Genomic DNA, 22725 nt, shown 5'->3' on the forward strand with positions numbered 1-22725 from the left:
CCCTCCTTTGGGAGCGCATGGAGCTCCCCCTTCTGTGGAGACGCGGTTCGGAGCCGGTCGATGCCGCCGTGTTTCTCGCCCGGGGAGCCCTGGGTCTGCAGCGGGGTAGCTCCGCTTTGCAAGGGGCGGCTGTCAGCGGTGCCGGCGTCTCCAGGCGGAGATGAGAGGAGCTTTTCATAATTCCTTTACAGAGGAAAGTCGGCTCGCAGGCCTTTTGATAGTGTTTCTGTCTAAATGTTTGTCAGAAYTGAGTGTCCGGGAGCAAGGAGGCTGGAGGAAATGAAAGCAGCTCTGTGCGGACGAGGGCGCGAGTGCGTGTTGGGGACGGGGACACGGGAGCTGCCCTGTGCCCGCGCGGCAGCACGCTGGAGCACAGCGCGCGCGTGGGTGTTGCAGCAGCACACCCAGCACGAAACGGACGCCGGCACCTGCTGGAGACTCAGCAACGCGCCCAGCGGGGTCGCTCATCTGGCCTACTCGAGGGCCGGGCAGGGCGCGCGGACTCCGGCGCGGGGGGTGAGCCCAGCTGTGCGGAGCCAGATGTTCCCCGGCAGCCAGCAGCCCCCCGCGGGTACACGCTGAGCGGCTCGCCTGTTGCCAGCAGGGAGGGTGGCAAACCGCGGCCTCCCCGGCCTCTCCCTCCCCGTACGCCCCTGCGAACCCAAGGAGCCCATGCACYGAGTTGCGTTTGTCCTCAGGTCGGGTCTGTGCCCCGACTCAGACCGAGGTGGCCGGGGCCAGGCTGAGCGGGCTGGTGGGAAGGGTCTGCCTGGGCAGGAGCCAGGAAGGGGCTAAATCAATGAGAAAAGGGGATCTTGTGGCTGCTGGTAGGGAGGGCGAGGAAGCAGCGGGCYGTGTCGGAGGGAGGCTGGTGCAGAGCTCGCGTCCCTCGGCTTCGCTCCCTGCCGAGCTGCCCTCGGGTCCGAAGCCACGTCCCCGCAGCGAAGAGCCGCTCGCCGTTCGCTGGAGCCGGCCAAGCGTGGATAAAGACGCCTTTCCCCTCGGAGGGCTCCGGGAGGCCCTCCGCCGGCTCGGCACAATGGGGGCCGCTGTCGGGGCCGGCGGCGCACAAGCGCCGACATTGTCCGCCCTGCCGGCGGCGCGGGGGTCTTCCCCAGGGAGAGAAATAGCTTGCATTTCTGCTGCGGGCGGCGGGGCGCGCGAGAAAGAGGGCTCTGTTCCTCCTCGCGCCGYGGCCCCCCTTCGCCCCGGTCCCGCCGGGGCTGCGGAGCGGAGCGGCGCGCTGGAGCGGCCCTCGTGTCCCTCCTGCGGCCGCTTGGGGAGGCTTGGGGCTCAGCGCTTCCTTCCCCGCACGACTTTTCCTCGTGGGGGTTTCCAAGTAATGGCAAGGGCGTTTGCACCCCCCTCCAGGTCCTTTTCTGAAGGGGAAACTGAGGCACGGACACCTGTGCCAACGGGGGGGGGGGGAGGCTGCAGCTCACTGAGCGGCAGGAGACCTGCGGTCAGGGAGAGCTTTCTCCAGAAAGAGGGTGTCTCTGCTGCTCCTCCCTCCCYGAACGGCAATAGCTCTTTTGGGAACAGGGTCCTTATTCGGTGCCGTTTTTGGCCCTGGCCGTACATGGCAGGATCGGGGTGATGGGGCACGGGCCAGCCGGCGGTCGCCGTTTCGGGCACCCGGGGTGCACAGGGTCTGTCCCTCTGTTGCAGGCTCYGAGGACTGCTCCAGAAACTTCACCAGCTCCAACGGCACGATCGAGTCGCCGGGCTTCCCGGACAAGTACCCGCACAACCTGGACTGCGTGTTCACCATCATCGCCAAGCCGAAGACGGAGATCCTCCTCCACTTCCTCATCTTCGACCTGGAGCATGACCCGCTGCAGGCCGGGGAGGGCGACTGCAAGTACGACTGGCTGGACATCTGGGACGGCATCCCGCAAGGTGAGCCGCGCCGCGCCGCGGGCCGCAGCGTTGGCACGCCGGAGCCCGAAGCCCTCCTCCGCGCGGGGGCACGCRGGCGCTACCTTCGCTGCTCTTTCTGTTGCAGTCGGCCCCTTGATCGGCCGGTACTGCGGCACCAAGATGCCGTCGGACATCCGCTCCACCACCGGCGTCCTCTCGCTGACTTTCCACACGGACCTGGCGGTGGCCAAGGACGGCTTCTCTGCGCAGTACGACCTGGTCCAGCAGGAAGTGCCGGAAAGTAAGTCGGCAACGCCAGAGCTGAGCGCGCGCGCGCGGCCCCGGAGGTGGTGCCGGCTGTCGTGCCTGGCCCGTGCCTCGGCACGGCACGAACGGGGCCGGGAGGCGCGGCTGCGAGGGCTGGTCTCCCCGGCTGGCGGTGACACCGGGTGTGTTCCCTCAGTGAGATTTAAGGATGAATCACATTTTCTGACCTTTCCTTATCTTTTTGCTTGCTCGTGAAGTTTTCTTAATACCATTTGGGATGAAATCCTTCATGCGTGTGCTCAGCCCAAAGGACTTAGGGGAAGACTTCAACCCAGCGGGTGCAGCAGTATCGCTAAAGAATGTGGGAAAATACTCCCTCCCTCTGGTTTTCCAAAAACATACAGCCCCAATGTGCTGATTGCAATTTCCTGGCTGTCTAATTAAAAAATGCCCAAAGCTCAAAGCATTTCAAACCGAAATTTGTTTTAGATCCCTTATTAAAGGAGATGAATTAACTTGGTGTGAGGACAGTAAGTCGTGTGCTTTGCGAGTGAAGAGCATTTTGATTCTTTGTGTTAGCACATGCAGGCTGGGAAAGATTCAGTTTGCTTTCCCGTGGTGTTTCTACATCAGAGCTACAGCCCTCTGTGAGCTGTGAGCCTGTGATCCAAGAGGAAAAGCCCTCAGGCCACCCTTCCGTCCTGGAGAAAGAGAGGGTGTCTCTGACCCTGGGTTGAAACCCCAGGGCCAAGAGCAGGGACGCGTGGGATGAGGGCAGCTGGGTTACGGCCTCTTGCGCTGGGACTGAGTTAGGGGTGTCTCCGCTGAGGCTGCGTGAGTTAAAGACATGCACAAGCTGTTCCCTGTTACAACTTGCCACACTTTGTTCAACTGTTCTTTAATCCCCTTTCTATTCTCTCCTTTAAGAAGTCTGGGAAATAAAATGCTAATGACACATAAAGCTTGAGAAATCAGGCACAAAAAACATTAAGGAGCCAGGCCTGTTTTGATTTACACTGGCGTAAATTGAAACTTTAATGACACCGTGGAGATCTTAACTTGGCCCATCACTTCTAGCCCGGAGTTGACTTGGCCACGTTAAAAACACAGATAGTTTGGTGGACTACAGCAGCAGTGGGCTTTGGCCCACACRGTATTTCCTATCAATGTTTTCTTTGTTATTGTTTTTATGGGACAGCTGCCATAAAATATATGAGATGTGCAATGAGATTGAGCTAATTGTAACTTTTAAAAGCCTTAGAAATGAGGAAACTCAAATAAAAGCATGCCAGATTCTTTCATGTTCATGGCCGGTTAATTCCTATGGGCCCRATATCCTGTGTAGCAGCACACATGCGCGCACACGCACAAAAAAACCTTTAAACTGGTTTGTTCCTTGCCTTGTCAGTGCTTACGTCTCACCTCCTGCTTCCAAGGAGATGAAGAACTTCATGGCAAGGGGTCTCGGTACTTCTTGATGTGGATGGATGGAAGGAAGGGGCAGAGTTGTTTGCCAAAACTGTGCAGAGGAGGAGGTGGAGGAAGATCTGGACTGCGTTAGTTCACAAAGGGCCATCCCAACTTAAAGCCGCCCCATGTTTAGTTTTGCAGTGCCCTCCATGAGCATGCAGAATGTGCAAGATGGTGCAGATCTGCTCATCTTCCCAGGCAGGCAGCTGTGCTCGGGCATGGCTGGGGAGGAGAGTTCGTGGCTGCCTTCCAGCCGGGAGTGAAGCACAGGGACCGCAAGCTGAGCTCTGTGTGCGTGTGTGTGTTTCTGCTCCAGACTTCCAGTGCAACGCGCCGCTGGGGATGGAGTCTGGCCGCATCTCCAACGCACAGATCAGCGCCTCCTCCACCTACTCAGACGGGCGGTGGACACCGCAGCAGAGCCGGCTCAACAGCGACGACAACGGCTGGACCCCCAATGTGGACAGCAACAAAGAGTACCTCCAGGTACGCATGCCGCTGGGCGCTTGCCGTCAGCGGGTGGCCGAGGGGTGCCCGGGGCACCCGCGGCGAGCACCTTGGAGCCAGCCCAGCGGCTCCACCGGAGGCCAGGCCACCCTGACAAGGCCCAGCCATTAACGTGCCGGCACGAGGGCTGACTCGACCCGCTGGCCTTCTACAGCCCCCTCCCCAAAAACTTGGAGGACTTTCCAGAGAGACTCAGGGAGCTCTGCCGCCATCCTGAGGACCAGAGTCTCAAGAAGGCTTGTGGAAAAACAGCTAGAATAGCATTTATCCCCGCAGCGATGCTGGGAGCACGAGTGGGCTGAACATCACGCAGGGGCCTGGCGGAGCAAAGGCCTTCCCTAGGACCTGGCCAGATCCGCAGCCTCTGTCCACAAAGGGTTTCTGGCAGTGTCACATCGCCGTGAGACACTGCCTGCTAAAGGGCACTGAGGAGGGGAGGTGGTGAAATGTCATTGCCTCGAGCAGATGTCTCATTCTTCATTCATGGCGGTGCTACCAAGCCAGCTCAGCTGACCTTTCTCAACCCACATTGTGAAAAAAGAAAGGAAAAGCCAGGAACTGCAGCACTTGCTAACTGGACATCATGCTTTTGTTTTACATGGAAAAAGTCAGCCTCTGTCCTGCTTTAACGGACACGAGCTTCCAGTCCCTGCGCAGATCCTGTTGCCTGGTGTGAGGCAGGGAGAAGGCTTTGTGATGGTCCCGTATGGACAGATGTCAGGATCCTTAATCAGTTATGCCCTGTGGTCCTACTCTCAGGTGTCCTGCGGAAGTCAGCCCAGGGTTTTTGTGCCCATTGAAATCAGTTCTTACAGGTCTTTTGGGATCCGGTGTGCAGCCACGGATGGAGTGAGACAGGCTGAATCTGCACCTTATTCATGTTTCAAAGGCGAGGGAGGACCTCCCGAGCCAGTCTGGGCTCCCTGGTGGTCACCGCTCCCTCTCCTGTCCCTTTCTCCCCTGGAAAGGTGGACCTCCAGTTCCTGACGGTGCTCACAGCCATTGCTACGCAGGGCGCCATCTCCAGAGAAACGCAGAACGGCTACTACGTCCGCACCTACAAGCTGGAGGTCAGCACCAACGGGGAGGACTGGATGATGTACCGGCATGGCAAAAACCACAAGGTAAAGGCCCTTTTGTCTCTTTTCGCATGCACCGGCGTGAGTCTTGCAGCTGATGGCAGGGAAGAGAGCTCAGAGAGATTTCAGGGGGTGTAATCTTTGAGGGACCCTTTCCCTGATGAGCTGTTAAAAGACCGCGATGATGCTCTGAGCAGAAATAGTCCCTTCTCCTCTGCACAGCAACGAGGAAACACTGTTCCTTGGAAAACCTGGCTGCTGCTGCATCTTTCGTGGTKGCAAGAGTATGTTCTTTGACTGCAAATGAAGGAGAAAATGCTTTCACAGCCTGTGTTTTGCCATACAAGATTCATTGAGCTTTTATGGCCATAGCCCTGTCTGCATGCTGGGTTAACAATCACAAAACCGCATGAAACTGTAGTTCAGGAGTTATTGAGGCCTGGAAATGAAAGGGCACAAATCCTAAGAGGGGATCGCACCATCCCAGAGAACAAAATGAGCAATAAATAACGAGGAGCAATTCGGGCTGTCAGAGCCGTGGGCTCCACGCTGGCCGGCGCGGTAGGCAGTGATGCATCGAGACCTTGGAGCTGGCGCGTGCTCCAGCCGCGCTTCCCGAAGGCGCGCTGAGATGGGAGCTCGGGGGGGTGAGGAAATACGGGCGTTTGGCTGTGCCAGGCCTTCGGGATGGCACTGGGTGAGGAGGGGAGCTGGGGGGGGGTCTGCACGGGCGGGAGCTTTGGGGAAGTGCCCCCACCCGCGCTTCCTGGCAATTCCTGCTTGCTCCACGCTCCTGTTGCACTAGCTGTCCCCTCCCTTTGCTGGCATGGATGCTGCTGGCCTGAAATGCCTTGTCTGCCTTGTCCAGGGTTCATCCAGGCGTTTCCTTCCCTCCCGGTCCATGGGGTTGCTCCTTCCCCGCGAGCCCCTCTCATGCTCCAGACCTGGAGCAGGCCTTTCCCTGGACCCGGGCGGCTTTTCCTTGCTCCGGGCAGGACGTAGACGCTGGGGAGCGGGAGGTTTCCCTGGGAGCGTTTCCAAAGGGCCGAGGCAGATGGGGGACCGGCAAAATGCCGGCTGGAAAGATGTGCTAAATAAACACTGCAGCCAGGCTGCTGTTTCAGAACAGCCAGTTGTAAGAAATTTACCTTTCAGAGTCTCACTGAGGTGGGGATCTGGCCTAGATGGTGACTTTAGTCACGCGTGGCCATAGGTTTCCCATCCCTTTAATGGTGGACATGGGACGTGAGAGCCCCACCAGGGCGCGTGAGCCGGGCCAATGCACATCGGTCTGCAGGGAGCAAGGCCCTTAAGGGCAGGCTGGTGTCAGCCCAGAGCCAAAGGAATTGCCACCATTTCGGGACGTGGCCCTTGAGTCCTACCAGCTCTTTTCAGCTCTGTTTTCTGCCCTTCATTTAAAAAAAAAAAAAAAAGAGGAAAAAAAATCACATCTCTCCTTTTTCACTCCTTTATTCCACCCTTGCTTCTTTCCCATATTCCGGCTTCAATTTAGCAGACACCTCCTGAGGCTGGAGGATAAGTAATTGCTTTTCGGTGGCTTGCCTACCCCTCGCATCAGGACAACACTGTTCCCTCCCCTCTTGAGGCCGAGCCCGCAGCAGCCGAGCGGCGCCGGGCCCCTCGCCGAAGGGCCTGGGTGCCGGGGGGCTCCAGCCCCCACCTGCCTCCCTGCCTCCCTGCCTGCCGCCTCCGTCGCCGCTGCTGTTGCATTAGGGAAGCTCCCAGACGTCTGCAGTTCGTGCGCGAGTTTCCACCCTGCGTCAGTGCGGTGCTCTGCACGGTTCAGGCTGAAATAGCGGCGCGAACCGTGCCAAATAGATTTGTCAAGTCTGCCGCAGCTTGAGCCGGTGCCACGCGGAGCAGGGAGGGAGCGCCGGCGGCGGGCAGGCAGGCACTCTCTGTTCCTGTGTGTGCGCACACACACACGCATATATATGTGTGCACACACGCGTGCACGTATGGGGTGTATCAGGTGGTGTTTCAAACGGGTGCAGGGAGGCAGGTTGCACGCTGCACGGAGCTGAGCATCTCTGTGCCTTCCCTTAGGGGCATTTCTTCATCCTTTCAGCTCTTACCGCACGTGTTTGCTCGCCTGGGGAGGGAGAGAAGCGCTCTCAGTCCCGTGGCCTCTCTCTCTGGAGAGCGCAGGGATGCTCCCGTGTCAGCCAGGAGGTCGCGCGTGCTTCTGCACCGAGACGCCGCCGTCGCCCCAAAGCCCCCGCGGGTCCCAGCCGGCTTCTGCCACCCTCGCAGGCAGCACGAGGACACCCGCCTCTCGCCATCAAACATGCCCCATTTTGTGCCTTCCCTAGCTGTCAAGGAAAATAATCTCCCCTACTTTTCTCCTTCATGCTTCTCTGTCTAAATCCTGAAGCCCTAATCCTGTTAGCATGCTCTCTTCCCGGGCTCGGTCTCCGCGGGAGTGACATAATCCTGCTGTAAATCTAGCGGGTCTGGAGAGACGCCTGCACGTGGCCGACGCAAGGGCTGCTGCCGTCCCTGGCCTGCTCCCCAGCCGCCCCAGGCCGCTCTCTTTAGCTCCCCAAGAAACTGCAGAGCAGCCAAGCCACACTATAAATAAGGCAGGAGGGAGGCTACCTCCCCCCGCCCCAGTTCRTGCCTCTTCGGCTTCACGGTGCTTTTTGCTCCCTGCCCTTCGCGCCAAACTCTGCAGCTGGCACGGTTCCTGTGCCCGCTGGAGCTAGCGCAGCTCCGCTAATCCCCCATCCKCCCGGGGCACTTTCAAAGCATCAGAAACACGGCTGGTAAGCGTTGGGGTGGAGCAGGCGTGCGTGCATGGAAAACCTGCCCCATCCTCCCCTTGCCCAGCGTCTTCTGCCTCCCCTTGCTCTCTGCAGCAAACTAATTCAGCAGGTCAGCTCTCATTGATTATCAATTTAATTCTGCGTGTAGGCCTGCCGACTGGACTAAGGCGGAGGTAAACATAAAGTACACGGGGAGGGGACTGGCGGCCTTTTGATGCAGCGGTGCAAATGAGTTCCCTTGACTGCTTCGCGGAAGGTGCTTTTAATTTGTTAATGGTTCTCCCATTCGTCTTGTGGCTCTGCCACCCTCCAGCGCGTGTGCGTGTGCATGTGCACGTGTGCTCGCTATTGAGTGCGTGTGTGTGTCGCCATCTCCCCACCTCACAGCCAGATTTTTATTTTTTTTCCTGCTGGTGTAAATTACTGTGACTTCTTGTACTTCGATGGAGACATGTTGATTTGCACCATTTGAAGACTTGGCTCAAAATACGTGCTGAGTGGGATGGAAAGCAGATAGGATGGGAGGAATAGCAATGTTCTATTTTGGTAAGGGGGAAGAAATCGCTGCTTTCTTGGCGCTCCCAATTTCACACGTTTTCCTGCTAGCGCTTCCCATGCCGTGAGAGCTAATTTGAGGCAGGATACAGAGCCTGTGGAAGTCAATGGGAGTCTTTCCACAGTCCTCTCTGGGTCTGGAATCAGCATTTTCAGCGCAATGAGACACGCTCAGCCATGGGCTCTGGTCAGCGGCGTAGGGACCTGCAGGCTCACGATGCACTTCCACTCTGCAACCTGGGCCCCTTTACGTTATGCTGACTTGGAGACCAAGCAATGACTTGCTCGGATCAGTCGGTGCTCTTCAGAAATGAAGTAGGTTGGGGCAGATCCTGCCAATGCAGCTGATGTTAGAGCCAGGGGTCCGGTGTCATTTCTGCCCTCACAGACTGGGAGTCCAGAGCACTCAGGCCCTGAGTCAGACAGGTTCTTTGAACTTGCATAGCTGGTTGAGTACGATACCAGGCCCCAAGTCTAAAGCAGAACTGAGGCTTTTCTTGGAAGCAGGTGGTGGGGATTGAGGTCGTGTGAGAGATGCTTTCAGCAATGCATTTGGTGGTGATGAAGCTTTTGGGCTCAGTCCTGGTTCTGCTTTCCCTCAAGCTTGACTTTGCAGAAGTCAGCAACAAATCACATCATTGGTGTAAATTTGGATTCTGGCCCCTGATGCTTGTATGCGCTAAGCAAGCTAAAAAAGAACAAAACGGGAAATATGTTAAACCAAAAAGAGCAGCAAACCTCATCAGTGACTGTTAAACATGCTGGTCCATATGCAACCTTTGGCTCGTGGAGCCTTCAAACTGCTGATTGCGGGAAGCGAAGGAGTTTGCCAAGGAAAGGAGCTCTCCAGGCTTTCTGTACCCAGGCGTCTGCTTGGGGCCACCGTCAGAGCTGCTTCRCTGGGACAGAGGGACCTTTGGGCTGACCTGACGTGGTGCTGCTTGTGCTAAAATAGTTGCACGGGCTCAGATGAACATTTCCTGTCCTCCGGTGTTAGGTTCGGGGGTAAGGTGTTGTGTGTCGGCCGCTGTGTTGACATAAAGCCGGAGGCTTTGCTGTGGTGTGGAAACGTATCCTTACAGCCTGCGTGTGAGCGCCCACACATGTACAAGCAACACACCCGCGCACTTGAAGGCCGCTTCACAGTAACCACTCTTCTTATAGCCCTCCTGCTGGAAAAAAGGGTATTTGGTGTCTGCTGAGCAAGGAAAAGGATGGGAAGTGGGGTCAGAGAGGATAAAATAGGATATTAAAAACACATAAACCACGCTGTGCTGCTAAACGGTAGCAGCGTGATGTATATTCTCCAGATTAGCATTTCTGCCCAAGTTCACATCAGCTCCAAATCCCAATTACCAGGCRGATTTGCAGGCGGCGCGGCGTGGCTGCTCCTCCCTGCCCAGCGGGAACACGGGCCTCCCGTTCCCAGGGCAGGGCCGCGGTGCGCGGGCAGCTCTCCAGCATCAGCCTGTCCTGCCCGCCGGCCCGAAGCACGGCTTAGAAAGGGCTCTTTGCTCCCGTGCGGGGCGAGAGGCCAGGACACAGCCTCCCTCCCCTTCCCTGACCCGCATCGCAGGTTTGCCTCCTGCCTCCAGCAGAAGGGAGCCGGTGCCAGGGATTGCACTCCCCTCTTTCGCTCCGGGATAAACTTAGCGAAGCTCCTGCGCTTAGCGCGGCATATGTAGGGTAGGAGACAGCCGAAGAGCCCAGCCAGCATCTAAGTGCGTGTGCCGTTCTTGGCGCGGATCGGGGAGGCACTAACCCTGGCCTGAAAGCCTGCGTGCTTCGAGGCAAAGAGGGGCAGCACACAGCCTGCTCTGGGAGCCCTGGGGCTTCATGCTGGGGCACAGAAACAGTCCAAAACTGCACCCGAGTTGGCATTTTCTTCTTCCCCCCTTTTTGTTCCAACCTGTGGCACTGCAGACTAAACGAGGAACACGAGTGCCCAGTCCTTGTCCGGGCTCTTAAAACCCTGGCAGGGAGGGGTGGCTCTGAAGTCCATCTGGTAGTTACTGATTACGGCCATCTGGTAAGGCAGCAGCTTTCTCACATCATGTCGGATCATAAACTCCTCCGCAAGGCTGTCTCAGTGCGGGGAGCTTCTCGTGTGCTGGAGAGGCAGGAGAGGGGCTGCCTGGGCAGCAGCTCCTTGCCCGGGGCAAGGCAGCATCCGTGCACGTCATGCCGCGTGCTCGCACTTGCCGGACCCCTGCGACGCTGGGTGCAAGGACGTGTCACCCCCGGTCGCTCGCTCGCAGAGGGGGTGCGTGATACAGCATGTCCCGAGCAGCGAGTCCTGCCGTCCTCCGCGCAGCCCTGCCAGCCGGCGTGGGTCCCGCTGAGACGATTTTGGGCGGCTGAGCCGATCGTTCGTTCTGCCAGGAGAGGCCGTGACCGTGTTTCTGCCCCCTTCCCCCTTGCAGACGTTCCAGGCGAACGAAGACGCCACGGAAGTGGTTCTCAACAAGATCCACAGCCCGGTGCTCACCCGCTTCGTGCGCATCCGTCCCCAGAGCTGGCACAACGGCATCGCCCTGCGGCTGGAGCTGTACGGCTGCCGCATCACCGGTGAGGGACTCCCCCATCTCCATCCCAGGGACGCCCGGGGAGGCTGTCACTGCCGCCCGGGCAGGCAGGCGCCCATGCCCAGCATCCCAAGGTGAAGGGAAGCACCCGGTGCTACTGAGAAGGTTTAGTGCCCAGGGCTCGACCCGTGGGAAACCTGGGGGTGCCCCCTTCGTCCACTGGGGATGTTCATGCCCTTTCCGTCCCTGCAGATTCGCCCTGCTCCAACTTGCTGGGGATGCTTTCCGGCCTCATCCCTGACGCACAGATCTCGGCCTCGTCCATCAGGGGCTACGACTGGTCCCCCAGCATGGCCCGCCTGGTGAGCAGCCGCTCGGGCTGGTTCCCCCGCGTCCCCCAAGCGCAGCCCGGCGAGGAGTGGCTGCAGGTGGACCTGGGCGTCCCAAAGAACGTCAGGGGCGTCATCATCCAAGGGGCTCGCGGAGGTGACAGCGTGACCACCACCGAGTCACGCTCCTTCGTGAAGAAGTTCAAGGTGGCCTACAGCATGAACGGAAAGGACTGGGACTTCATCCAGGACCCCAAAACGATGCAAGCCAAGGTAGGCRCTGCCGAGGGTAGCAGGAGGGCTGCAAAGGGGGATATGTTGCTGGCTGTCTTCAGCCTCCCTAATGAGGTCTTGGGGAGTCAGCTTCTCCTCCTCCCAGAGGCCTGGGAATTTGGGCTGTTGCCATGAAACCCCCCTTGTGTCCCCCGATCGTGCCCCTAAGCCATCCTACCGGTTGTAGGTTCCACCTTGCCTCAGGGTGGGCAATTTCCCTTCATTTCTCACTATGGACCAAAAGGCCCAGTACTTCCCTCTGGTGTTTGCTACGATGAGAAGTGGCCTCTAGCGCAGGGCTGGGGATGTGAGCATCACCATCAGCTGTGCCCAGCTCTTGCAGGCCACAGCCCCTGTGATGAGGTGTTGGATGAGGTTCAGCACAAACTAGTTACCAAGTTGAGGGAGAAAGCATGTTGCTGATGTGGCTTGCACCTCTGAAACAGCAGGATGAATCACAACTTCTCCTTGGGAAATTTGCTATATGAGGATCTTTTTTCCATACCAGTGTGACCTGGAAATTCCCCGTGTTTTCCCCACTTCAGTGAAGTTGCTGCTAATCTTTCTGCTTAGCAGCACAGGAGCAGCAGGGAGCTTGAGGAATGACTGAGTTCACTGCTACTGCCTGTTTTGTCTCTATGCGAACACATCTGCTCCTAAGATTTGGGCGAGTTTTAAGTTTTCCTGATCCTACAAACGTGTCTTAGAAGGCCTGGTGCTATCTTTAGCCCCGTGTTTATTCCCCACATCCTTGCACATAAGCTGAAAAGCAGCAGTGCTTGGACTGTGGGGAAAAGTGAGCATTTACACAATCCTAGAGCATGCAGTAGCTTCTGTACTTGCCAAAGGACAAATCTGATTTTATTTAGGCTGGAAGATAGCGGGCTTGCACCAGGCTTCCCCTGCATAGCTTGGATCAGAATCTGACCCAAGTGGATATATTGGATTGGTGGATATAAAGCAGAGGCCAAGAGAGATTGTGCGAGTTTCTCAGAAACAGCCTCTCTGCTCCCCTGGAAACCGAGGAAGAGCAGCCCAGTTTCTGCTTGGCTGGCCTTGACGGCCGGACCTGGACAGCCAGGCCATTCAGACCGCGGCTGCCGCCTGCCGGGTCCCCGCCGGCGAGGCTGCAGCCCACCCGCCTCCGGGCGCAGGTCGCCTCGACGGCAGGTTCGGGTCTCTGCCGCGTGCGGCGCGGTCCCCTCGGGCCGGTCCGTGGGGAATGGTGCCAGCTCGTAGGCAGCAAGCTGCAAACGGCGATGAAACGGCAATCGATCCCCTGCGTTCCCCGGGGCCTGCGGAGAGCTCGCGGGGCGCCCCCCTCACCGGCCTTTGGCTCTCTCTCCGCAGCTCTTCGAGGGCAACATCCACTACGACATCCCCGAAGTGCGGCGGTTCGACCCCGTCCCTGCGCAGTACGTCCGCGTGCACCCGGAGAGGTGGTCCCCCGCGGGAATTGGGATGCGCCTGGAGGTGCTGGGCTGCGACTGGACAGGTAGGAGCCCCCTCCCCTCCCCTCCCGTCCTGTCCCGTCCCGTCCCGTCCCGTCCCGTCCGCCGCCGGCTCGCTGGGCCGAAACAGCGAGGCGGGAGCAAAAGGCGATTTCTCCCTCCCTGCGGTCCCTCAGCTTAAGAGGAAACGGCGTGTGGGGCTGGCCCCAGCGCAGGCGGTAGCAGCAGTGTTTGGGCCCCAGTCCAAGCGTGCCCAAAGAGCCGGAGGCGGGATGTGCCCCCACCTCCCTTCTCCCCCCTCTCAGGTCTTTTCTCTGGGTGTCGTGCAGGCTGGCTCAATGGGTTAGGCAACATTAGCCTCTGGAGAGGCCGAGAAATCTCACCCCGTGGCCTTATTGTGGGTGAGAGTTGTCCATAAACAGCCCCCGAGCCGCCGCATCGTGGCTTTGCCGTTAAAATAACCGCTCTTCTGCCTTCAGACCCCCGGTGGAAACCTTCTCGCAGGTGAGGTTGCGATGCAGGTCTACAACTTCCCTAAGCCCAGGGAACCGTGTTCGCTTTTGCCCACCTGTTTTTCACAAGTGAAACGTGTTGCAGCCACCATTACTTTTAATACAGAGGCGAAAACTGTCTTACTGCTCCCTGGGACCAGTAGAAGTGGTGCTTTGCCCCTTCTGAGTCCCAGCAGTGACTGATTGCTCCATAGCTTCATCCCCAAAAGCCAAAAATGTGCCCGACAGCTCATTCAGTCTGATGCTAGCTTTTCAGTGCCAGGGGCTAATTGTACTTTATTTTTGTTGTTGTTTTTTTTTTTAATAATCTGCTTAAATCTGAATCTGGTCTCCAGATGTCAGCGATAGAGGTATGATTTCCATTTTAAAAACACATCTGTAGAAGGCATTTTCTTCTAAGAATTCCCATTCTAGGAAGCTTAAAAGACATGGAGCTTTTCTCCAGCCTTTCGTGGAGTCTCTACTACCCTTTTCCTCCTGTGATGTGCTGTGAGATGCATTACAGGCATGTGACAGCAAAGCATAAAACACACATACACACAATTAACAGTGATACTTCGTCACCTTTGAGGTCATTGGCAAATCTCCCCCCGAACCGGGAATCCAGTGTAAACGATCTAAATCAAGATTAGGTCTCTTTCCTGCCACGGGGGCTGTAGCAGGAGGAGCAGGCGTGGTGGGTTTGCTGTGAGCACCRTGGGCCGTGGCGTGGTGCAGAAGTGGTCGGGCTGTCCCCACACTGCTGCTTCCCGTGGCTCCCGGCCATCCCCAGGGTTGCTGGCATGTCACCAGCGACCGTGACCATGTTGGCCCCTCCAGCGCGCTTCCCTGAAGCAATGGGTCAGAGGGGTTTGGCTTCCTCAACTTCTTGTGCTATTTTTGGTCCAGATTCTCCTTTATGGCTATGTCCCCAGTCGGTTTCAGTATCAGCAGCACCAGCCCGTGCATTTTGCAGGCAGAGTGCTCGATGGTCATTTCCCAGGGTGGCCATCTAATCTTTTTCACATTGCAATGTTTAAAACTCAAYGGCCAAGACATAAATATTCGTAGCTTTATTGATTTACCGGCATTCAGCTTTGTAATCAGAGCACGGCTCGTAATCCTGTGGCTTCGCCGCGTTAAAAGAGCATTTATATCCCTGGTGCAACCTGGGAAGCAGAGATAGTCCATGGCTTTATCCACATGCACCGGTCCCCCCAATGGAGCCCAGATCAGCCCTCTCAGCTGGGAGGCCCCGACACGTTGCCGAGCTGGCGCTGGAGACCCCAGCTATCACRCTTCCTTGGGAGCACTGCTAAGAGATGCATTAAAACACACTGATTGCAAATGTTTTCATGTGAGGGCCTAAGMCCTGGTGTACCCTGCCCAGCCGTTTCCATTTCTTATCAGCCTCTAGCATCTTTAATTACCAAGTCAAACAGGTAACTAACCACGACTGGGCTTGCAAACTGGTTGGCTAGTAGCTCAAAAATCATGAAGCAACCAGTCGGCAATTGGCTTCTTTCAAAGACCTGCCAAAATTTTTCCTCTGAAGAGCGGAGACTGATGAACGCTCGCTAGCAGCTGGCTTTCTCTCCTTTGAAGTTCCAAACATCTGGTTCCAATTGCACCGTAACTTTGCATTTTGATCGGCAGCTACCACCAGTTGCACGGACGCTTGCTGGGCCAGGGAGCGAGAAAGCGAGCAGGGGAGACCTCTCTTTTTTCACTTTCCTTTTCACGCATCACACTGTCCTCCCTGCTATTTTCATTATCCCTTGTAACCATCTTGTTGCAGCTCTGCCATGGCAACTGATTTTTCAAGATTTCTGAGGCTTGTTCAGGGCAGTGTAACACCGCTGATTTACATCTGCTCAGCATCTGTGTCCCGTATGGGACTTGGCTTTCAAGGTCCTTCCACACTGTCAAATATCAGCTATAAATCTCAATATACAAGAACAACAACCAAGAAAAAATGTGCCAGCTCCAAATAACTTGCAGCTTTTGATATGCTGCCTTCACCTGCTGTTTTTTTTTTTTTTATCTTTTCTTTTTTATGACCTTTTTCTGTGCCTGGTTGCTTGCAATTTGCTTCTTGGTTGCATTTGGAGTTTTATGGGGTTGTAACAAATTTGAACTTACAAATTAAAAGACTTTGAGGTTATTTGGTATTTTACCATGAACAGAAGACAGCTGCTGGGGGGGGGAAAAAAAAACCCTGAGAGTTTATGTGCAGCATGTTTAATAACAGGAAAATAAAAGGAGGAAAAGGAGCCTATGGAAAATATTCAATGTATTTAGCCATTTCCTTCTGCTTCTGGCTTTATTAAATGATATCCTGAAGGGTGCCGACAAAGAAACACAATCGCACATAACTGAGCAAAGCAACCTCTTTAAGAGTGGAAAGCGTAAAGCCTGCTGCACTCAGCTAACACACCCGTAAAAGGAGAGCAGGCTGGAGCCTGATGTCGTTTACTGTTGCTCTTAATATCCTTCTCTTTCTTGTTTAAATTTCCCCTGACACCTACTTAGAGGTTGTTCACACGGGCCATGTTGGACAGAGGGAAATTGGACAGAGATGCTTTAAAAGCATAGTCAGGAGCCTGCAGCGTGAAACCAGATGCTTTCTGCGGCCGAGCCAGCGCGCACTAGGGACTCTCTGGGTCCGTCGGTGGTTACGTCATCTGTGGGTTTGAGTGACTTGTTTCATAAATTGGCACAACTGGTGGGAATGTTGTGTGTGTTTTTCCTGCATGTCATATGCCTTTAGGAAAGAAAAGGATGTTCTGCCTGTGATCTCTGCTATCCAATACTGATAGCTAACTGGATAGCCAATGCCAGTGTAGATTAAGAAATTAAGAACAAGAGGTAAGACGTGTGTCTAGAGGAGAGCCCTGTCCAATGGGGACTCTAAATCAAAGGAAGTCCCGTATAGAAAAGGCAGTTCACATGGAGTTCAAGCCCTGCTGACACTCGTAGCACATGGAAACTTCGTGATGCTCTCGTCCTATCTCTTCCTGCCGTTGTACGAACATGAGAAAAAAGCCTTATGCTTTGTTTCCTCCCACCTGGGGTTTTTGTAGCATCTGTCCCAAACATTATCTCTGCTCCACGTTTTTCAGACGTGAAGCCCACTGCAGAGACGCTGGTGCCCACCCTGAATAGCGACCTGACCACCACCCCGTACCCGACTGATGAAGAGGCAACGGAGTGTGGCGATAGCTGTGGAGAAGAGGAGGGTATGTATCAGAGCAGCTCATCTTTATCTCGATAAATGATGGGTTAAGAGCTAAGCAAACACTCTTATCTTCCCATTTGCTCCTATGCATGGGGCTGATTCCTGGAAAGCTTTGAGTAATATCATTAGTGATAGGCCAAGCTCAAAAAAGCCCCCAGTCAAAATCTGATAAGTGATATCAAGGAAGGACGCAAGAGCAAGAGATAGCAGCTAATTCAGTGCCTAGGGTACAGGGCTTGAAGAGCTGCTCTCCCAGCTTCCTTATGTGACCTGAAGCAAGTCACTTAGGGCCTCGTGTGGAGCCCCCTCCGTACCAGACCCCCCTGGTGGGGTGTCATAAATTCAGAAGGTGATTCGGGGGAGAGACCGAGACTGCAGAGCAGGCAGGTCTCCTTCCGCGGAGGGCACAACCGCGGCAGTAGATCACAACGCACAGAGAAGGCAGGTGTCCTGAGGACAACCTACAGCCTGATGGGGATCATCTGCCCTAGTATCAGATGCTTAAAAAATTAGGAGGACAGTCTGTGCAGGCAGCAGAGAGAAGAGAAAGCTAACTCCCGGCAGCAGTTCATCCCCTTAGTCCTAGATGGCTGTTGGATGTATGTGGCATGATTTTGGTATCCGTGGTGCTCACGTCTCTCCGCTGGCTATAGGAGGGGCTGGATGGTAATTTAGACTACATGCTTTGCTTGTAAAGAGCCAGTGCTGGGGGAGGTTAATCCTTTCTGCCTCACGTCGCTGTCTGAAAAGCCAGAGGTCATATTCTTCTGCTCCTTGCGAGGAGACCGTGAGCACCTGGAGGTTGTGCAGCGCTGAGATGCAGGGGGAGGGCCTGGAAGAGCTGTGCAGGGTTAGCTGTCCGGCGCCCGTGCGGGAGACGCGCACCCCCTACACAGCAGCAGAGCCTGCGCCTCGGCGGTGGCGCTTGGACGCTGGACGGGGACTGCAGCCCTCAGCGAGAGACCTCTCCAGGACAGGCTGCCCTTTGAGGCAGCTCCCAGGGCTTCTGTCACTTCAGCCGCAGTTCCCAGAGAAAAAAATTAATGGGTTTAAAAATGCATAAATTACAAAAAAAGAAAGATTAATTGGCTATCTCACACCTCCCGTCGGGATTCCCCTGGAGTTCGGTTCTGGAAATGCAGGTCGCAGAAGCGGCTGGATGGGCCTGGGGCTCATTTCTTTGCCTCGGTGATAAGCCTGTGCAACGCCCTCACCGCTGAGGCCCTTGGGAAGCTGCCGAGAGGACGTTTCGGCCCATGGCCAGCGCGAGGGAGGCAGCGGAGCAGGCTGTGGTGCGYGGAGCCGGCCGGCCTCCGCGCCGGCTTCCCTCCCAGCTAGCGAGGACTTTCATTCTCACACCCCACAAACAATGAGGGTGTTCCCGGAACAATCAGACTTATGACGGCCGAGGAGAAACAATGCCGCTCTCCAGAGTGCACGATTAGATGAGAATAAAAGGATCCATGATCTGCATTGCTTTATTTCTGAGTGGCAGCGTGTAAAGAAAGCCCTCTGCCCCTCGCAGCAAAGTTCCCCCATGCCTACCGCTTGAGTCACTCGCCTCCTCCCGGCCGCCCTTCGCTTTGGGGGCACTGTGATTTAAAGCTTCCTCTTTGCTCAGGAAAAACCCAGCCTAAAACTGGTCTCTCTTACGTGCACGTCCGCTGAGCGCTTGGGACATCCCAGACCGTTTCTGCGACCTCCGTGCCTCGCATCTGCTTCCCGGGCCAAGGGCACCAGCCGGGGCCTTGCTCCTAGCCGCAGACAAGCTGGTCTCAGCAGGAAGGCCCTCCAGAGCTTCTAAAGCTGTTGGCACAGGGGAATTAGCTCAGTTCCTGTTTCACAAATTAAAGGTTAAATGACTAGCCCAAAGGCCAGGCAGTGCGTCCATAGCAGAGCTGGAAATAGAGGCCGGCTCCTTTCACTCGCAACCCTAAAGCTTGAGACCATCGTGGCCCCACGTTTCCCCTGGTGGCATTTCCATGCGAAGGTACGAAGCGGTGAGTGACAGCTCACCGTGTTGACAGACAGCTCCCGTCTGGTGCAAATGGCTAGATCTGTCACTCAGGAGCTGGGTTTCTGGAGCACTTGAGATTCTCCTTTTGGAGCCAGAGAAGGAACTGCCGAGCACAAGGGCACTCAGGAAGCGCTCTTCCTTGACATTTAAGAAGGCATTTAATATTTGATTGCTCTAGGGGATGAAGGGAAGGTGCTGATTAGAGTCTGGAAGCATTTGGTACCTGCTTTTGTATTTGCTTATTTTGGTGGATCAGCCGCAGGACATGGCGTGAGCATTTTGATGATGCAGAACTTAAGGCTGATCCCTGGAGCTGAGGAAATGTGAGATAGGTTAAAAGCATCAGCGTGAGTGAGATTTCATGCTTTCTGCTGTAGTTATGGCTTGCCAGCTATTTTAGTTTTGGGTTGCTTTTTAATAGAATCCCTTCACGGGCAAGTCATTTTTCAATCCAACCTTATTTTGCTTCTGTTTCTTTCTCTAAGATTTCCACCTGCCTGCAAACTTCAACTGCAATTTTGATCTCCCTGAAGACCTCTGTGGTTGGTCACACGACTTGGAAACAGGTTATACATGGTCTTTTCAGCCTACAAGCACCTGGATTGGCAACGCAGAACCAAGCCCCGAGTCCATGCCTGGTAAGATGGTTAATATCATACCAAAGCAGGGAGTGGGCTGATGGGGCTTTCTCCATGTGAGCAGTGTAACTGACCATTGCATAGCTCTTGAGAGTTGTGAAGGCTGTGCAGGCATGAATGTTTTCTTTTGTGGAAGCTTTCAGGTGCTATGCTTTATTGGTTCATGTCTTATTTATAGGTCTGTGACCTCTGGCACTGACTTACACTAACTCTCCTCTTGAGATGGCCTTGAATCAGACACTGGGCTTTGAATCCCTTGTGACCAAGTAGGTTCACTTGGGATTTGTTCCACATCCTGATCCAAATGTCCTCTATTGGACCCAGTGTTTTTTCTGCAGAGTACATTTCCTCTCTTGTGAGAGATGCTCTTCTTCCTCCCATATGTTTGCTCTGATTGACTATAGTCCTGACTTCAGCTGTTCTGCATTCTGGGCTTGCATAGGCTAGGTTTCAGCCTCCTCCACGGGTAGGATGATTTAAGCCCTAAGAATGCAGAAATATGCCAGCTTCTTGTTGTTTGACTTCTGCTCTTTTTCTTTTCTGTGCTTTGGAAGCAGAAGATTTGCATGAGCCTGGCAGAGCATAATTTATGGAGGTCTTCACAAAGATGTGCTGGCATGGGTTGGAAATGAGCCTGCCTCTGGCGGCGTGGTTGATAGATCAACTTCTTTAGCTTCGCGTCTTGGAACTTGCCCCAGGACCTTTCTCTTACCCTGGGTGACTTCTTGCATGGATGGCATGAAGGACATCTGCCGGTTTCCGTGTAACAGTAGCCTGCTTCATCATGACATCAGTTCACTTTGCTGTCACTCCTTACTTGTGAAACGCCAAGCTCCCTAAGGATGCGTTGGCTGGTTTTACCTGGCTTTGGATCTCCCCTGGCGCCCAGCGACTCGGGCGGCTGCCTGCAAGGAGCTGCGTGGGCCATGGGCTCGTCCCCGGCCCCCCCGGGGGAGGTTGCCTCTCGAGATGCAAACATTCGGGCGAACCTGTTAGCCACCTGGCAGAGGCGCTGGCCAGATTGGCGGTGCTGCCAGCCAGTTGGAAAGCCGTGCAGCCAACACCTGGTAGGCAGCGCTAAAGAGGAAAATATGTATTCCAGAAACATATGGGAAGAGGAGAATCTGCTACATCTCCACACACAAATCAACCCCACACAAACGCACACATCATTTTTCTCTGCGGCTCCTGAGGTGCCCAGCGTTTCTCTAAGGGGCGCAGCAGTGCCATAAGTGCAGCCTGTATGGACATCTGACAAATTCTTTGGCGTGACATAGGGTCTGCTATGGAGAAAAACATTTTCATATTTCAAGTGTTTATCTCTTCAGCATTTGAGTGCTTTAGAAGATTAATATCTGGAGATTGCTGGAGCCTTCAGGCAACGGGAGAGAGCACTTACAGCCAGCCCCAGGCTTAATAACCCTCCCCACCTCATGCGCTGTAATAATGTTTAATTAATATAAGCCTCCTGCAAGTAGGATAAAAATTACTTATTTTTATAACTCAGTCTCAATTTTTCATTTCATTTCCTCTCCCCCGAGTCTCCCTACAATTACTTGGCCATAGTTTCTCAGAAGGCTCCCACACGTGCATGCGCGAGCCTGAGCGGGGACGCTTGGCCGGCCCCGGCCGCACGTCTGGCCTGCCCGCGGGCTGCGAAGGGCCGGCAGGCAAAGGCAGCGCCGCGCTTCGGGAAGCTGCGGAGGGAAGCAGCTATTTGCTCTTTCCCTCCCTGCGCAGCTCCTAGAAGAAACCCGCGAAGCATGAAGCAGCGGCTGGGCGAGCCCCTGGCTGGGGAGCGAGCCGGAGCGTCGTTCAGCTCGTGCTGCCTCCTCCTCCTCCTCCTCCTCCTCCCGCCTTTCCCATCATGCTCCCTCCAGCGCTGCGTGTCTGCTTACAAAACTCGCCCTCCAGGGAGCGAGGGATGAAAAGCCCTTGTTCGTTGTTCGGGGTGGTCTTTTCTTGCGAATTCCCCACCCTGGGGTGAGCAGTTGGGTGAAGGGGAGCAGCTGTGCTTGGTTTAGAGGCAGGGCAAGCGCCGACGGGAAGCCGAAGCTGCTGGAGCCCGATTCCCTCAGATTTAAAGGTGCTGGCCAGAGCCCGTGGCCGCACCACGGTAGCGAGGAAATGCGCTGCGCCTTTAAGAGCCATGCGGGATGTGTTTCTGTTTCTTTTGAAAATGGCAAAACAAAAAAAAAATAGAATTAAAATGGAAAAAAATAATCACCAAAGGAGGAGCCCTGGCTCAGGGTGCATGAGAGAGAGGGGGAAGGAAATGACCATGTTGAAATATCTTCTGCAAGGCATTTGATTAGAAAAGTCTGTTGAGAGACGGGCCTGAATTCCTCAGATATCTCCTGATTTCATTTTGTGCGCTGCATGCAATTCCTCCCCGTCTTTGGCACGGAGAGCTTCTTCTCGAGACTGACAAGACACCCACTGCTCTCGTTCCACTATTTTTATTTCCAAGATACTCTTTCAGGCAGCTCTGCATGTCTTTTTTTAGCCCTGTGTTCCTTGGGCTCTTAGCACCGTGGAGGAGCTCCACGTCCTCCCGTACAGGCTCCCCTTACGCGTCTGGGGACCCCGTTGGTGAAAGTGGACCCAAGGTGTCCAGCTCGGCAGAAACCCGGCACGGCTCCAGCTGTCACCCTGCCCTTTGCAAGCCTAAAAAATACCCTTGCTCCCTTTTCCCTGCCCCTACAAGAGGGACTGCCAGGATTTTTCCCTCTGCATTTTCAGATGCTTCCCATCTGTAAGAAGACTCCCCGTAGCCGCATCTAGCAAGCTTCAGGGAGCAGCAAGTTCAGGTTTCGGTGAGGCTTCACCCCCCCTCCTGCTGCACCCCATGGCAGTGTGCCGCTGGGATCAAGGCAGAGGTCTTAAGGAYGAGAAAATAAACCTGGTTTGATAAGTTGGGCACCTCGACTGATAACTGAATTTCGCGAGGGGTCTTGTTCCTGAAGGGCGAAAAGGCCCTGGGTGGTAGCCCCAGGTGCCGTTGCGTTGCTCCGGGGCGCTACACTAAAAGCCGCTGCAGGAAAGCTGGACGAGGCGTGTTTTGCACCTTTTGTTTCCCCTTGCCCTTCCTCAGAGGCATTACGAAAGAAAGTCCCGCGTGGTGCTGGCGGGCACCACGGGGGCCGAGGCCCCGGGCTCTGCCCGAGAGGCGCCGTCACCGCCGGCGCGCTGCGTCCCGCTCAGGTGAGCGGGGGCGGCGGGCTTCCGAGCCCCGCGGC

The 22725-nt window shown here is 55.5% G+C and overlaps 1 protein-coding gene across 1 annotated transcript in view; it reads left to right on the forward strand.

The window, feature by feature from the left end:
- NRP2 (neuropilin 2) overlaps positions 1-22725 on the forward strand; it is a 58849-nt gene that overhangs the window by 14799 nt on the left and 21325 nt on the right. Inside the window, exons 4-12 of the mRNA XM_026088126.1 lie at positions 1669-1899; positions 2006-2161; positions 3914-4083; positions 5073-5228; positions 10948-11092; positions 11302-11651; positions 13002-13146; positions 16716-16832; positions 19334-19486. Coding sequence (XP_025943911.1) covers positions 1669-1899; positions 2006-2161; positions 3914-4083; positions 5073-5228; positions 10948-11092; positions 11302-11651; positions 13002-13146; positions 16716-16832; positions 19334-19486 — 1623 coding nt within the window. The remainder of the gene's footprint in view (positions 1-1668; positions 1900-2005; positions 2162-3913; positions 4084-5072; positions 5229-10947; positions 11093-11301; positions 11652-13001; positions 13147-16715; positions 16833-19333; positions 19487-22725) is intronic.

The sequence above is a fragment of the Apteryx rowi genome, unplaced genomic scaffold (genome assembly GCF_003343035.1).
Source record: "Apteryx rowi isolate R43461 unplaced genomic scaffold, aptRow1 scaffold_12, whole genome shotgun sequence".
In the NCBI taxonomy this organism is placed as follows: Eukaryota; Metazoa; Chordata; class Aves; order Apterygiformes; family Apterygidae; genus Apteryx; species Apteryx rowi.